We start from the raw sequence: 17,675 nt of genomic DNA, 5'->3' as shown, positions 1-17,675 counted from the left end.
GCAGACACTGGGACTGCTACAAGGACTCCATGTGCCCAGGGAATTCCCTGGCCAAGGTTGGTACCTGGGGAGTGCTGCCATGCACAGGATTGCAGCACAAGATGGGACTTCAGCAGGTCTGGAAGTGACATGAAGAGCAGGAGGTGCTCCAGCAGATGCCAGTGATCAGATATGAAAAAACACTTTTCCCTCAGCATTTGCCCAGACCAACTGCTCTTGAGTTAATGCCACCACTCTTCTCAACTCCAAACATCTGTGGGCAGCCAAAGGGAAATGCTGAATATTGCCTACTAACTGTTCATGGTTCAGACCTCTCTCATCTTCACAAGGGAAGAGAAACCCTCTGTATTTCATACCCCCAACTCTTTTATATATTTCATAGTAACAGGGCATTCACTAAGTACAAGTATCTGCTGGCATTCAATATGGCATTACTGAGGTTTGTGCATTTCAGCCTCATCTTCCTTATCTTTGAAGGCAGTCTTTGAACTACCACAGATCATGGTTCTTTAACTTCTCTTCATGCCTCCAATCCTTTAATCCAGGTTCAGCCAGTTGTCCTGTCATTTTTTTTAGCTCTAGATTGTGGGAAGGGCATTATACAGTAGCACTCAACCTTAACAAAGTACTCTAAAGGGAGTCAAAGCTATATATTGTACAGTGTAATTACAGAACAAATTCCTCTGCCTGGTGTTCTGCTGCTCTATTTCTGCCTTTCAGCCTCAAATTTACATTCTAATTGCTTCTTCTCATTGTGTAGCTGCTTTATAATTGTTGCTTATAATCTCTCCTGATTACCTGCCAGCCTCCAGCATCAGCTTTCTGAATGACTCAGGAGTCAGTATGTCCCTGCTCCTGGAGGCTCCAGGATGCTCCCTGCCTTCAGGCACTTGTGAGGGGTGCTCAGGGGATGCATCACCTTTTGTTGGGAGAGGTTGGCTCTTTCCATCAGACATGACAAACCAAACTGGAACTGGACTCTGGAACACATGACCTGAGGGAGTATTTAGACCCATGTGAACTTCTTAAAACCATCATCATGGTTAGAAAGGACCTTCAAGATCATGAGTCCAACCACCTCAGCCACTAAATCACAGTGCCAGGGTCTACCCATTTTTTGAATACCCCCAGGGATGGTGACTCCACCACCTCCCTGGGCAACCTGTCCACTGCTTCACCACTCTTTCAGTCAAGAAATTTTTCCTCATATCCAGTATTCTTAAATCTCTGCATTCCCATAATGAACCATTCCTTAAGCCAGGCATATCCACTGGTATAAATGGCTTCTGTGTCACCAGTCCCACTGACTGCTGCATGGTCTCTGCACCCCCAGATACCAGAGATGTTCTGCTGCTGCTGTTCCTTGAATACAGAAATCCATGTGCTCTGACAGGCTGGAAGGCAGCAAACTGTGACAAGAGTACCTGCAAGTCCTGTGTGACCCCCACAGGTGCTCTCCTCCCTGGGCTGGACACCCACCACACTGGCTACAGCTTCCACACCTCTTCATTTTGTTTTGCCTTCATCCCACAGCAGCAAACACCACACAAATCTGGAGGGAAGACTGCTGCTCCCTGCAGAGGAGAAGGCATGAGCACCATGCACAGAGCTGCCACAGCAGGTGACAGCCTTGGTGATACCTGGAGAAAGCACTAAAAGAAGACCCAGACAAGCTTGCTGCAATGGAGGGGTGAGACAGCGGGGGGGAAGCAGCCAAGCAGAAGGCAGTGACTTAGAAACAGAGCATGAAGAGATGAGAAAATACAGTTTGACAGGAGTAATTGAGTTGGAGAGAAGGGATCTCTGCTGACATTACATGAGTCAGATCCTGCCTACTTCCTCCAGCCCTGTTCTGTGTCCAAAGTAACCCAAGTGAACACTCTAAGAGGTCACTTGGGAAGAAGAGAGAAGGAAGAAGCTGCAGACAGCACTGACTTCAAACATTCAACAGTTCACAGCCTGCCACTGAACTGCCATTCTCCCTTTTGTCCTTAGCCTTGGTTCTTTCTTTGCAGCTTCTTTACTCGATGTCATCACGACCTACAACTCAAATTACTGCATTTCAGTGCCAGAGATCAGAACAAGCATCAGGAGGGTCATGGTGCAGCTTGGAAGCAAGGAGGAACTGCCATGGAGAACTAGCAGGAACAGAGCCCAGCACCATGGAGTGATGGCAACCACTGCCCTAAGCCCAGCTCCACAGCTCCTGGGGTACCATTAAGTCCAATGATTCCACATGAGGCAGCTTATGCTTCAGCAGAAAATAATATCCACAAACCTCACCGTTTTATAACAAATAGCCCTAGGTGTCTGTTCATGCCATTACAAAGATAACAACACACAAAGCCTGCACAAAGATTCACCCATGAGAACTGAACTGGAACCAAGGAACCACAAGGATGAAGAACTCAAGGGACACTAATTAAAGTAAGGACTAAAATTAAAACAGAGAACAAGATAAAGATTTTGATGAGAATTACTGTAATAGAATGGAAAATATGCTTTTCCTCAAGGCATCTGTCTTCCCGTGCCACTCCACTCAGGGATTATCTGTAATGTGAAGGCAAATATAAGCACTGCATACATCTGTGGAGAACACAGGTCTGTTGAGGTGAATTAATTTGCAAACCTGTGTTAATTCACTTGAATTTTCATTTGAGAAGAAAAAAAAAGAAGAAAAAATGCTTGCCAGTATAAAAAACCCCGAACTATTTCTACATTTTTTAATATTGTGAACACTGAGAGATGTTAGAAAACAAAAAAGGTGGCTTAGAAACTAAGCAGTGGAACTACTCCTCAGAATTTTCTTTTGTAGATAGAAGGAAATGAACACAACTGGTGAAATGACAAATTCTTCTTCTGGGAATACACTTCAGTCCTTCACAGAACTCCAGAAGACACAAGCATGGGAAAGGACTTGTGTAGGCAAAGGCTCTGCTGCCCTGCAAGAATTTTTGCTTCCTTTGCTTCAACAAGAACTACACTTTATGCAGGAGGAGGGATTCAATCAGCTGTAGGAGTGAGTCATTAATGCCTACACCATGAGCATTCCCCAAACCTTAGGATACAGGATATCCCTTAGGATGAAGGGAACGAGCAGCCTGATGTGCTCTGTGCTAGCTAAGTTCTCTTCCTAGGAAAAGGAGCAATATTTATTACATACTCTGAGCCTTGCACTGTTGCACATGCTACTTTGTGCTTCAGCCTTTGAGCATCTTTTTAACTGTGGGTGAGATCACTGGGGCTTTGGGAACTGTGAGCACAGAAAGCTCCACTGACACACGAGGGCTCAGCACCAGCCAGCAGAGCAGAACTGAATTCTCCGCTTGAAGCGAGTCGAAGCACCCAGCTTACCTGCGTGGGACTGCATGTGCTCCAGGAGATTGTTATAAAACTGGAACTGGATTCCACAAGCTCCACAGGTGTAAGGCTCTGTTTGGGAGAAATCAGTTCAGAAGAATTACACAGAGTATGCAGGGAAGCAGCACACGTGCATACTTCAGCTTCTACAGTAGCAGGGCAGCGCCTTAGCGCCCGCTCCTTGTCACCTCAGCCCACGTGTGCAGGACACAGCAGCTCCTTAGGATGAACCCAGAGGGCTCAGGCTGTGATCTGGGAAAGAGCTGGGACACAGCACTGCTTCCCGGGCTGGGGGTCAGGAATTTATCCACGTGTTTCACTTTACTGCCACAAGAAGGCCAGGGCTGGCAGAGGGACAGCTCGTGCACTAGAGCGGAGCAGCTGCCCGTGTGTCTGTGTGGGGTCTAGGGAATGTGCACAAAGGTTTGAGAGGCTACACACTGACCAGGCTTTCCTAGCTCACTCCTGCTGCAGGCTGGTTTAAGCATATCTTTCTTCTGTCTAAGCCTGAAAGCAAAGCATGGTGAGTTAAATTTTACATCCAGTTCTGTCAAATTCCGGTCACTGCTGCAAGACAAGAAGCAGCGGGGTGTGAAAAATCCCACTGCTCAGAATTGGAGGGATGGGGGAACTCAGCTTGGTTCTTCTGTGGCTGTCAATAAGTGGAGCAAGCCTGTGAGTGCCACTGTGCTGAGTGGCAGCAAGTGACTGGGGTGAAGCAGAGGGGAAGAATCCCAGAAATCAGAGCTGTGCCAGAAGGCTGAGAGCAGAGCAGGAGAGCCGTGTTGCCAGAATAATGTGGATGAGTTGGAGTCAGGAAAGAGCTGGGTGCAGAGCTCCCTCATGAGCTGAAGGATACATAAAGTTCTCTTCTGCTGAAAGTGCATTTTCCACTGAATTATCTAATAGCAAATATTTGCAGTTGCTCATTTAAACAGCATTAGTTGAGTGGATCACTTCACAGACGTAGTAAAAAACTAAGAGTGGCTGAAACAGCTGATATTGCAGTTTGCTTCTATACCTCTGGATCATACCAGCACACTGCCACCATTCATGCTGTGGCATTTTGTTTTTTAATAGCAGAATGGACAAATGCAGGCATTTGGTCTATAAACACACGTGCACACAAATGCCTGGCACCCGAAGAGGAGGGTTCATTGCTACTGTATACCAGGAATCTGTATCTGCATTCACAGGGACAAATACTCTGCACCAGTGAGCCTAGAGAAACCTACTGCAGATAAGTAAAAGCACCAGCACCCTGGATGGAAGAATCAAAATAAAGGAAAGCACAAGCCTGACTTGGCAATAACCTGTCAGATGTCTCTCTCAGGTAGCAAAACCCAGAATTTACCAGATGGCTACAGGAAGCAAGGGAAAACATAAAAGAGGCCATAAATGGTTTGTGTAAGCTGTACTTGTATGCCAGGTTAAACCTCCTGCTGGGTCCTTCCTACAGAACCTACAGACCTCTGAAACGATGGAGCCAGCTCCACCTAGAGGAGTTGTGCTCAGTACTTCATTTCAATGTATTTATTCTCTTGAGCTGCTGCTCCTGTGGTTTGCTGTACTGAGGAGATGCTGTATACAAATAACTGCTTGTGAAGATGAGGGAAGATGTTGGCAGAGGTAGCAATTTAAGGACTGGAAGAATGAACATGGACTGGCTGTTACTGTCAAAATCATCAGTAGAGAAACAGTCAGTTGTGGTGAAATGCCACAAGAGGTACAATGTATTCTAATTTTTTAGACTCCTGCAATTATCAGAGAGGAGAAGACCCCACATGTGTGCAAACCATCCCTCTTTGATATATATTTCGTTGAGCTGACTTGTGTTACAGATGCACCTATGCTCCTTATGGAACCAAGACTGCTCAGATGGAAATGTCTCCAAATAAGGGCTTGACTCCACCTTCAAGTGTCAAAATTAACATTTGATTCATCTAATGCAAGAAGTCACACCTCAAAAGAGCCTGCTGAATGCTGCTGACAGGTTCCTGGCAGGGTCAGAAGAGCTCTGGTGCTGCAGCCAGAGCAGCTGACACAAAGCTTACCTCTGTTCTCTTCCCCATTGCTTTGCTGGAGCCCCTTCCCCTACAACAGAGTTGGGAGAACAGAACATCTCTGGTGCTTCAGAAAGTCTGGAATTCAGAGGTGTCACCCCGTGGTTTCAGGTCAACCTGTGCCATTTGGACGCACACAGGGACATGCATTCCCTCCTGCTGTCACTGCCTGCAGGAAGGAGTGGCACAGCAATCCATCCTTCACTGCTGCACCTCAAGGACTATTCTCTGCTCTCAGACAAGAACACAACCTCCACAACCCCCCTGAAGTAGCCACAACGACAGTTTTTCCAGTGGGTCCCATTCCAGGGCTCCTCACTGGGAAGCAAATCCCTCACATCCATGCAGCACTCTCCAAGCAGCACACCTCTCACTGGCATTTTCCTCTCCTGTTCCACTGCATCCTCACATGTCCTGCTCAGTTTATTTTGTCTTTCTGAGCTGCCTACCTTCCTCCTGTTACATTCTCAGCTGTTTTATAACCATAAAGCTGTCTTGTCTTTCTTCTAGCTCTCTCCTTGCTTGATTTCCCTTCACTCCTGACACCTTTCTTCTGGGTTCTCTCAGTAAGGGCCAGGAGCAGTGCCAGGTGCTGTGAATTCTGTCCACCCACTACCATCACCTATCCCTTCCTCCATCCCCTCCTTCCTCACTGCCTGTCCCCTGTCCCCTCCTGCTCAGAGCTGGTGGCACAGCCCCAGCAGGCTGCTCTGAGCTGTGCTCCCTACTCCTTCCTCTGCCTGCCCTGCAGAGGAGCAGATCCCAGGGCTGGGAGATGGCATCAGTGCAGGGCAAGGCTACCCTGCTGCCAGCAACCTGAGCACAGTGCTGTGCTCAGCCAGGACCCTGCCCCTGCCCAGCTCCTCGGAGGCAAAATATTTAACAGCTTGGAAGGAGGAGGAAATAATTCTGAACGTGTCCTGCCTGCCAGCAGAAAAGGGCTGCTCTACAGCCAGCTGATCTCAGTGGAATCCGACTCTCATTCCAGAGTTTTCCCACAGTGTAGAGAGGGATTGAAGAGCAGAGAGCACACACAACCCCAGTGCAAGCACACAGTGCTGCTGGAACAGCAAACATGTTCAAGAACCTCTTGCAAGCTCAGCCTGAAACTCGAGCACTGCAGCATCCCCAAGCAATGGCATTGCAGCCCCCTATCAAGCACTGAAGAACTTTACACCTCAAAAAGGAGAGACATGATTCTGTGGTGCACTGGGTGTTGGCTGCTGAGCACAAAGCACCATTTCTCCCCCAAACCACCTTTCCACAGGAAAGAAGAACGTGGTGTGTGAGCCAGGTCTCTCTCTGAACAGGACACACTCTTGGTCACCCTTAGTGGCTGCCCAGGTGCTCCCTGAAAACACCTTTAGAGAAACCTAAAGCACCAGCAGCCACTGAAGCCTCTTCAGTCTCTGGAGCCACACAGAACTAATGCTCACAGTTGGTTGCCCAATTTAAAACATCTTTCCCCAGGGCTATTACTGGACATTTTTATTAGTGCTTTATATATACCCAGTGAACAAGGCTCCAGAGTAAGGCAGCAGGCTGCAATAGCCAAGACAGAGAGAAAAACCAGTATTTGTGTTAAGGTTAAATAAATCACTCTAATTCCCACGTTAGCTCTCGTTGCCACATCTAAGCCAGAGAAAATTGCAGAGCCTGGTTTGAGGCCAGGAGTGAACATGAGTTGTGAGCTATTAACAGAAAGTTTCAACAGAAAGAAACCTCCCTGAGCTGCTTGTGCAGAAGTGAACCCAGCAGCCAAGCTGCAGGGCTGATGGCAGCACAGGGAGCAGCCCCAGACAACTCTCTCCTCAGCAGAAAGGACCCACATTTCAACACTGCTGTCCACATTTTGATGCAAAACAAATGCAGAGCTGCAAGGGAAACTTCACAGCATTTTTTGCCCAACGTTTCCATTGGCTTTAGCTTTAATAGCACTGGAACTGCATTTCCCAGCTCTCTGACACAGAGATAAAACAAAGCATTTGACTCAGGAGCTGCCTCTGAGAAAAACACCAACACACACCAAAATAAATTGGAAGCTTCATGAAAACAGGACTTCTCACTTCCACCCAGCTCAGACAACAAATGAGGTGCTACATAACGAGGTGCCATGCTTTAAAAAGGGGATTTCTCAGTGCAGCACAGTTGTTAAATTTGTTGGTAGTGATTTGGTTTTTCTCCCAGTGTGAGCTCTGATTTTCTGAGTACTTTCTCAGATTTTTAAGTGGAGAAAGAACAAGCTCCCCTGCCTCCATGCACTTGGGACTGTCCCACACCAAGGGACAGCAATCCTGGATTCCGAGACTGGAGCAGACACCATCATCCCTAAGATCCAGATGCAATCCAAGGAGTAACCAAACCCTCTGGAAGGTGAAGGCCAAAGACCTGCCTGCTGAAACCACCCCACATAGGGCAGAATCTCCAGCAGGGACCACCTGCCCCTGCCTACCCCAGACCTGCTCTCCTTCCCCTCTGGCTCACTCCCCACCATGTCCTGGGCTCTCAGGCCCAAGGGAATGAGCTCTGCAAAGGTGTTCAGGGAGCTGAGCTGTGAAGACAAGCTTTCCTCTGCATAACTGGAATTTAAAGTTGGGTTTATTTTCAGTCTTCAGGCTTAGTCTCTCAGAACACACATTAGTGGCATATTTCACACCCAGAAGGCTGTGTGTCCCAATGGCCTGGCAGCCCCACAGTGCACAGGAACAGCCTGAAGGATTTCATTTAAATCTGAAACCACAGCAGTCAGGCATTTTGTTTCTGACACCTGGGCTCGTATGAAAAAAACATTTACTCATAAAAAATGCTAAGAGGGCAGGCCAGCATGGCTGCAGGGTGGCAGTCCCTACCTCTGAGCACCACAGACATCTGTCACACTTACTTTGTAAAAGCGGGAAGGGGTTTGAAATCAGGGGACTTGCGGCTTCTGCAAAAAAGGAAAGAGATTTAAAAATTGAGATTGGAAGAGACCTCACTGCATGCTACACAGCTCTGCCTGGCTGCTCACAGATCCATGTCCTGATGCTGCACTTGCAGATTTAACTGTGCCAGGATGGGGGTTTCCCTTTACTGCAAATCATGCCATGGCCAAGCAAGGACTTTTCTCTCTCGGTGTCCTGCTAAGTTTCTCATGGCATCTCCCTTATGATCACTGGACTACATAAAAAGAGTTTAAGAGGACTTGTAGGCACCAAGAGCAAAGGAGGAAGATCCCAACATTTGTAACACACACTGTAAATGCACCATGGCCACCTACACCTCCAGTGCAGAACAGCCTTTCTGGACCAGCTGGCAGCTTGAGGACCTGAACATTCTTAGTCTGTAGCAAGACCACCCATTCCCTCAAGAATCATAAACACCCAGTAATGCTGACATGCCTCAACAGAACAGAACCACAGAATTATTGATGCAGTTTGTTTCATCCCAGAAGTTTGGCAGCAGCCACTGCTGGGTGTCTCAGTCTGTCCTTCTGCTCAGGTGCACGACAGGACCTGGGATCAGAAAGGCAAAAGCAGGAACTGAACTCCTGTTCCTGCAACACAAGCTGCACAAGAACTCAAGCAGACATCCTGCCTGCTTCCATCTCCACCAATAAAAAAGCTTCAGAAGAGATCTATAGTTTAATGCTGATTTGCACTCTGCCTTTTTACTGCTTTCCATAAAACTAAAAGTTCTGCTCAGTTGTGAGGAAAGAAAGACACACTACCCACGTCTGTCTGAGAGACCACCCTGTTGAACATGCAATAAAAATACTGGGTTTGTGTAGCAAGTAGCAAATGAGACATTTCTAATTACCCTTCTACTTGAAAAAGTTTTATGCTGCAACTGGATGGGAATGTGGATCCATAAGACACTGTAGGATGCTGTGACATTTTCACCAGCTGAATAGAATGACTTTAATTGTGCTGCATACACAGGAAAATAAAATGCATTACTGAACAAACTTTTGCATATAGAAGTGATTCCCTAAAAAGTACCACAGCATGTGAGATCAGGAAATGCCAAACTAACAAGTCTGGGATTCCTAAAATGCCACCAAGTGCCTGTTTAGGGTTCAGTCTTCTGTCCTTTACATTTTCAGAACTGGCTCTTCTCAGTCTTTTCCAAAAATTTTTACTTCTGAATCAAAAGAAGGAAATTCATTTTCTTGGTCTCAATCTCACCTCAGCTTGGCATGAATTGATTAAAAAAAAAAAAAGCTATTTCCCTTGCCTCTCTACCAGTCTGATATCAACACTGCTGGAAAGAAAAGCTTCCCTGTGTAAATATGAATGAAAAGCACTGACATTTTAAAACCCCTAAATGCCAAAATTTGTTCCACCAGAACTTATGACAGTAATAGTTATCTAATGCAGCAGGTGAAATTGAGACATATTTGTACAGCTTAAATCAACCCTGGAAGTTAAAAATACTTCCCAATTCCCACATAATTTTAAGTGTTGTCTTTCACATTCATAACATCTAAGAAGTTCAGACATCAATAACTCCTGTCAATTTCAGCTAGTTTTTTTTTTCTTTTGATGGCTGTATTTCCAGGTGTGAAACTAAAGAATTTTTTTTTTCTTTTTACTATTTTCTTTTCTTCTTAAAGTCTCCCAATTTCTCCTCCAACCCTATGAGCCTCCAGATGCCATAACCACAAATTTCTTCCTTTAACTAACAAGTCACTCAGAGAGTCCAAAGCTCAAGGCTGGGTCATGCTGTAAACACTCATTCCAGACATAAATGTGGCACTGCAAGTTGGGATGGGGACACAAGGAAAGAGCATAATGCACCCAGCTGGGTGGCCTAAAAAAAATCCTGCTGCTCTGTTTGCTGTCACTGGAACTGTGACACAAACCCCACATCCACCCAGAGCAGGTGGTGGAGGGAATGAAGCATTTAACAAGGCCAAACCACACAGCTCTGAGGATGCTCAACTGGCACCTCCATTTACCTCCCAAACCTGGCAACTGCTCCTGACAGCAGCAGGAGTTTGGTGATAAGCAGCAGATGGGAGTGGGGAGGACGGAAGTTTCTGTCCTTCTGTCATTCTCAACCACATTATCACCAGCTGCTTCCCTGCCTGTGTGAAATCTGCTGGCTGGAGCACAAGCAAGGATAAGCCAACAATGCCAGAATGAGTCCCAAGAGTTCGTATCACACCTTGGGAACACTGAGCCACACAGGGTTTGTCTCATCCACTGAAACACAGCCATGGAAGGAAGGAAAATGGGGGGCAGAGACATGTCAGCTCTTTAAAAAGGAAGTTCCTGAGAGCTCTGCTCAGACACCCAGGCACACAGCCACCTGCAGAGCTTTCCATGGCCTCTTTAATCATTCCCAGCATCTCCAGTGTGATGTGGTGATGCTCACTCAGGCTGCTATCAATGGGAACATTTACACTGACTTCTGAGAACAAGAAGAAATAAGAGAAGAAATGGCTTGGTGCAAGAGCTGGAGAAGATCATTGAAAGGGACACACAGGAAGCTGCACAAAGATGAAGTCAAGAGGGGAAAGCTGAGGAAGAAAAGAGAATGTGGGATAGACAAGGGAAGGGGGAAAAGAGAAGAAGCTTATACATTCTCATGAACCATTCTGGCCTTGAGAAGCTGCCCAGAATCAGAAAAGAACTGCTTCCAGCCAGAGCCCAACTCCTCTCAAATCAGTCCTGAGCAGCTCACAAGTTCCTCAGGTGTCCTGGCTAAAACAGAAGTTTAGGTGAGCCCCTGGCAACTCTTCTGCAGCCTGTCTGGCCCTGGACCATGCCACTAAAATAAACTGACCATCCATGTGGTGCAGACAGAAACACTTCTCTCAAGGAAGTACAACAAGCAAATCATAGGAAATTCAGCCTTGATTTGTAAAAATTCAGCCTTGTTTTTATTTCTACTGTGAGGCTTTACTCATGTGCTATAAATGCCATAGTTCAGATGGAAACAGACTCAGGAGGATGAGTGTAATGTGAGCTGGTACAAAGAGATGGCAGGGGGAATCTGTGAGATGTGTCTCAGTAACAATGGGTCAGGATTTCAGAGCAGTTCAGACAGAACTAAAGTCTTGGACTGTTCAGGACAACCACTCTTTTTGTCTGCTTCTTGTGGTTGGTTCCTGGACCGCTCCCATGCTAGAGGTTCATCTCCCCTCCTGCAGCTCTCTTGGCTTTACAAGGAGCTGTTTGATATGAAGGAAGAGAATTCTGCCACTCCTCTGTCAGGTATTCAGGGCTTGACAGGAATAAAAAAGGAACAATCTAGGGCTGCTGCTTTCAAAAGGCCCCAGAGGAGTCAGGAACCCAAATGGTACGCTGGCATTTTAAGACATGCACTTAGAGGCTTTGAAACCCTTCAGACAAACCACTTGTAGTACCCACAGAGGATGAGACATGAGGAGCAGACCTACTGGGAGGCAAGTGGCCACATTCAGAGCAGCAAGTCAGGCTAGGAGCTCTTGGCAGTCAGTGAACTGCTCTGTTTTGTGTCATGTCTAACAGCCTGGTTGGGCTGACTGCAGACAGCCTTGGCCAGCCCCTAAGGACTCCTGGCTGCTGCTGCTGCCCAAGTGGAACAGGACTACAGAGTAGGAGGGCCTGAAACACAGAGACAAGCTCACCTTGGTTCTGCTTACACCTCTTTTCTTTAGGTTTTTCTGTCCCCGAATGAACAGCTGCAATTGTGGTGAAGGCTTGGATTAGTACAGAATTGTTTCCCAAAACATAACACACAGTATTTTAGTAACAAACAACTTCTGACCCATTCACTCTCACTCACTCTGCTGCTGCATGTGGGTTTTCCAACACCAGTTCATACCTTTTCAACATGGTTCCAGAAAGCACCTTATTTGCTTCAGAGGCAGACATAAAACCCCCCAACAGATGCTGTGTAACCTGCTCCAGGAAGAAATCCTATCCCTTTCCTGTCTGTTCCCACAACTGACACTGCAAACACCACATGTTTTGGTACCCTGGAGTGGGGAATGGATGGAGGCCAGCCTGTTCTGCTGGCATCTTATTTATCTCTGCATCAAGATGCTGAAATAACATTTATCTGGTCTGCCTGTTATTCTCCAGTTAGGGAGCATAAGAGAATGGCACTTGAAGGCAGGGGATACACTGGCAGGATAAAAATCTTGTGAAGAACACTCTATAAATGGTGCATCTAAACAAAACTGTCTAGGCCAGTGGTTATGTTTAATGACTACCACTTGGACTTAAAACTCAAAGGCAACTCCAGAAGAGCAGTAAGTTTTAATTCATTCTAGCAAATGTATTTTGATACATCTACATAGTGAGCATGCTGTGACATCCATGTAGGAAACCCACATACAGCTGGGCTCAGGTGACAGTGTAAATAAACTGGCACATTTAGCATCACTGTAGTATGCAAACTGCTCTTCTACTCATAGCCCTCAAACTTCTCTTGCTTGTTGAAAAGGGTTTTGCTGCACCAGGGCTTCACTGATGCACAAAGAACCAGTACTGACTGCTTCACCTCCATCCATATTCCCCTTTCTCAACATCTCTGCTCCCCACTTAAAAATCTATGCCAAAGCACCTGGACTTTGGGAGCAGGATCCCTCTATCACCTATCTTACAGGCTTGGGGTGCCAGGAACCTGGGCAAGAATGAACAGAGGGCACCCCCCCAGGAAGATTAGCAGCTTGGGAGCTTGTGGAAGGTACCCTGAATGTATCAACAATCACCCATCACACCTGAGTCCTGCTCTGGAGAGGGATGTGGAAAGCAAGAGCAGGAGAGAGAGTAAACACACTTACCACTGGAGTTCTGAGAATTGCTGTTTGTTTCTTCAAAGTTGTTTTGAGCTTTGCCTTCCACTCTCCTGCTGAAAGCACTTTCTGCTGGGTGGAGAACAAAAGCAGGAATGGTGACTGGTCAAGGTTGGATGCAGAACCACACAGACAGGAGGCAAGACAAGATGCTCCTGTGCCACATAATTCCATACCCTGAATACAGCAGAAAGGTCAAATACCTCATTTTGGAGGCAAATGGGCCAGATTCATTGAAGGGATAACAGGTAGGTATTTTTCTTGAACGCCTTCTGGCTGAGGTGACCTGGATTGGCTCTTAGGGAGCCCATGAACACCAGTCCTGACTGAACCAGAAGGGTCATGGCTTCCTCCCCTGCAAAAAAACCCAACCCTTATCTTACTCTTCCTTAAGGCAGTAAGTAGCCCCTAAAAGCCCCTGGCCCAGGTGGCCACATCTGCAGATTGAGTCCTCATCACAGCACACAGAGTGTCACCTACAGAAGCTCTGTGCCAGCTCCCCCTGCACTTCCCAGGCATCTGCACTCCTTTTAGGAACACCCTCCCTGAAAGGTTGAGGACTGAGGGGCTGTCTCAGAGCCTACCCAGGATGTCTGGAAAAACCACAGGAAAATCCACAAGTTCAAGATATTTCCAAAATTGCAAATACTGAGTTGCTGAATGGTTATAACACCTCCTGCCTCCAAAGGCATCCTGGTTTGTCTGGAGGGCCACCACAGCCACCTCTGCTGCTTGGGATCTGCCCATGCCAGACATTTCAGGGGGTTCAAACACCAGCTGATTGACCAGTCCTGAACTGAGATGGATTTAAGAGACTGCTTCTCTGCTGCTTGGTTCTGTCTCACATCCTATTTATTTACAGTTATTTTTCAGTGCTCTTTGTGGTTTGTTTTTGTTTTTTTTCCCCAATCCTTTCTTTTTTCTAAAGGTTTGATCTTGTTTGGAAGGAAGAAACAGGGACTATGGGAAGATCAACATTCACTTGAGTCTTCTAACACCTCTGCAATGGTTCTGTACCATTCACATGCCCAGCTTATCTCCCCATGGTTCCTGTGGGCAGTGGAGCACTGTGAGAACATCCCTACTCCACTTCTCTTCCTCTGGCATGGGCCTAACCCTGAATATATCACCTTGAGAGAAACAAACACTAAATGTCAAACAAAGCTGAAAACCAAACAAATATCCCCATACCTGACAAGCCACTAAGCCAATCCTTCTCAGGAAGCTCTCCCCAGTTTTGTGACACCAGGATTTGAAACAATCTTTTGTACCTCATGGTTAGCCCAATGCTAAAAATAAATCAACTTGTCACTGGAAGAGGTTACAAAACCCTCCTGATGATCTAAATCTTCCATTTATTAAGTGCCAAAGCATCTCAAATCCCCACAGCTGCTGCTGGGACAATCACGAATGGAGCAGACCGAGTCCAGGAAGGGCCCAAAGCCAACCCAGGGCAGGACTGGACAGTAAGCAGTTAAGAAAGCTGGTGGTAGAAAGGCAGTGGTACCTGTGATGGCCTTGCTTCCTGAGGATCCAGAATTTGGAGCACGGAACATCTGGGACTGGGAGGCGGGTGGGACAGCAGAAGGGCTGCGGTGCAGGAGCGTGGAACATCGGTTTATGGAGGCTGGAGGCTTTTTGCTGGATTGGCTCCCCTGGGTCTTCACTGCCACGAAGAGTGGAGATCGAGAGAACTCTGGATATGAACACTCAGAACTAGTGCCTGGACAGTCAGTCAGCTCCCAGAGCTGGGAGGGCTGCTTCCTAACAGCTCACGAGTCCCCCGCAGACACTCGGGATCCTCTGACCCCAGGGAACAATTATTTTGCCCAGATCCCTGAAATTTTTTAGTTCCTTTCCACACCTTTAACTGCCAGGTGGCCAACCCATTCCTCCTCCAGCAGGAATCACCCCGTCCATCCATCCATGCAGGAGTGCTGCTGGATTGCCATAGCCTGGCAGGGTGTATCTGCAGCTCTGCCCATGTATGTAAGGATGTAAATTTGAATTTGGCTTTCCAGGTCTCTCCTGGGATACTGAGAGCTCTGAACAGGGAGGAGCTGTTACAACTTGGTTACCTGAGCCTTGCATAAATCCTACAGATCTCCAGCCACGTTCCTTACCTTGCCAACCAAAGAAAGGGGGTCTTTGGAAATGGAATTAGGAAGCCAAGTTCCCATCCTGCAAGTCACAAAAGGCCTTTTGGCCACCACCTCCAGACAAGTGCTGGTGACATGTGGAGAAATTCTGAGTGTGACTGAAAATGCTCTTTGAATGCATCTACATTTTGGTCTCTGCAATGCACAATGAGGATCAGCAGGAATTTTCAATGCCAAAAGTCATATGAAAAACCTCCAGGAGGAGAGCTTTTTGTCTAGGCCACAAGAATTAAAAAAAAAAAATTACAAAAATGGATAAATAACCCAACAACCACCTTCATTCTGTGGTGGCTTCTTCCATGGAAACTTGGATACATCTCCTGAAGTCTAAGTCCTACTCCAAACACCTGCCAGGAAGAATCACTACAGGTTCACATAAATTACAGCTCAAGCTCTCTACCAGTAATTCCTACAGATGTGATAGCTCAGTGATACTTTAGGATGCCTGAAGCTGGACAACACTGGCACATGTTCATCCTATAGAATATAAATCAGAAATTAGCCACATGGAGCAGTTCCCCAGACTGTTACCACAGCACAACAGCTGAAAAAGGGGAGGAGAAAAGTCACCCAGACTGGGACTGGATGCCCACATCCAAAATCCCCTGAGACATTACAGACCTGGAATGTGAACTGCTCTCATCTTCCCCCTCAGCAGATCCAGGATGACATTCCCTGTAAATATCAGTGTACTTCTGCAGGAGATTCTGCACTAGGTTTCCTCATAGTTTAAGTCAAGATACTTCTCCTCTTCATCTCTGGTCAGCTGAACAGACAGGAGGCTTGTTTTTGCTTCCTACACTTCCTTTCAGCCTCCATGGATAATCCTCCAGTTGCTGCCAAACTGCCAGCAAAAATGTAGCCAGATATGATAATTTCCTGCTAATGTGTCATCTAGTTTCCCATGAGGCCCATTCCTGCCAATTGCTGATTTAGCCCCTGTCCATACCAAGCTAATTAGCAATCAGGCATCCAGTGTCAGAAACAAGGAGAAGCACTGCAGAACAGTTACTGCTGAGGTTTGAAGAAAGAAATCTCAGTGCTATGCAGACCACCTTAAACAAATACTACATCCTCAAAATCAGACCTCAGAGAGAAGGCTCCTCCACCTGACACTACAATGAGTCAGAATTAGAGCCAGCAGGGCAAGCCAGACAACAGAATATTAGTTCTAGCAGTCTGGAGCATGCTAATTAATTGAAAAAAAAAAGAACCTGAAGCCTTTAGTTCATCAGATGACAATGTCCTCTGAAGACTAAGCAGCACAGGCAGAGACAATCATGTAGCTCCTCTGTTTTGCTCTCAGGGAGTTCCAGAGTCATCAGGCAGGTGATGGGAAGTCAGTGAGGTTGGGGTACAGACAAACAGGAGCCATGGCCAGGTATGGGCACATCCACAACTGAGCTGCAGACCAGCAGTGTAGCTCAGGCAGGGACTGATGGCCCAGAGCTGAAGTACAGGCTCTGACCTGGGGGAAGCCCCTGTGTGAGGCTGCTCAGGGTCAGTAAGATTTATCAGTGCCCTCAGGGCTCTGACATCACTTTGGATTTTCACCCTGGAGATGGAGAGCTGCCCCAGTTTTACTGCACACACTTCCATGACCAGAGCCTGTTCCCCATCTGCAGTTACCAGCAGGGATGCAGTGAGTGCACACTCCTCTGCCTGGACTCACCAGGATAAAACCTTTTCTTGGAGGCTTTTCTAGCCAGTCCCCATCCCAAATCCACCAGTTTTTCTCTGCACTGTGAATACATCACCTGCAAGCAATGACAATAGCCCAGGCACCTGCAAATGTGCTTAAGTCAGTCCCACCCTACAGAGCAGACTGAGCCTGGAGGAGGACAGAAAGAAGTCTCTGAAGCCTCCCCCTGAGCACCTCTGAGCAGAGACATATCTAAAACTGGGACAATGAGTGTGCCTACAATCTACTTTTTTTGGAAACAGCCTTTGACACCTGTCTTAAGAGTGAACAGGCTGTAAGAATATATATTTTAAAGAGTAATAGCCCAGTTCTAAATATACAAAAAAGCCCTTATTCCTCCCCAACAAAAAAGAACTTTCCAAGGAGACATTTGGCATTAACAATTCCAGGGAACCCCAGAACAGAGCTCCTTTTTTTTTGCAGACAGCACTGACCAAAAATTATGCTTCAAGGTCCTATTGACCTTGCAGCATATAAATCTTTGTTTTAGCCCATTTTCAATAATTTTTTTAATCCATTATCACAGAAAACCAGAAAGACAGGCTCTGGAAGGGAAGCTGGCACTCAAGCAGAGAGACCCAGAGAGCTGAACTGGTAATGCTGAAGTCTTGTCCTGACCCACTCCC

At 46.7% G+C, this 17,675-nt stretch overlaps 1 protein-coding gene across 8 annotated transcripts in view; it reads right to left on the bottom strand.

Annotated features, from left to right (window-relative positions):
* Window positions 1–17,675, bottom strand: part of ZNF618 (zinc finger protein 618) — a 122,974-nt gene that overhangs the window by 11,720 nt on the left and 93,579 nt on the right. For 3 of the 8 annotated variants that reach the window (XM_030461113.1, XM_030461115.1, XM_030461118.1), the window contains 5 exons: window positions 14,696–14,884; window positions 13,177–13,260; window positions 12,016–12,069; window positions 8,305–8,349; window positions 3,355–3,432 (listed from right to left, as the gene is read on the bottom strand). In XM_030461113.1, the coding sequence (XP_030316973.1) occupies window positions 3,355–3,432; window positions 8,305–8,349; window positions 12,016–12,069; window positions 13,177–13,260; window positions 14,696–14,884 (450 nt within the window). The remainder of the gene's footprint in view (window positions 1–3,354; window positions 3,433–8,304; window positions 8,350–12,015; window positions 12,070–13,176; window positions 13,261–14,695; window positions 14,885–17,675) is intronic. The other 5 variants (XM_030461114.1, XM_030461117.1, XM_030461120.1 and 2 more) reach the window with 5 other exon arrangements.

This window comes from Calypte anna, chromosome 17 (assembly GCF_003957555.1).
Source record: "Calypte anna isolate BGI_N300 chromosome 17, bCalAnn1_v1.p, whole genome shotgun sequence".
In the NCBI taxonomy this organism is placed as follows: Eukaryota; Metazoa; Chordata; class Aves; order Apodiformes; family Trochilidae; genus Calypte; species Calypte anna.
Note: the sequence above shows the minus strand (reverse complement) of the source record. Positions and strands in the feature narration are given on the sequence as shown.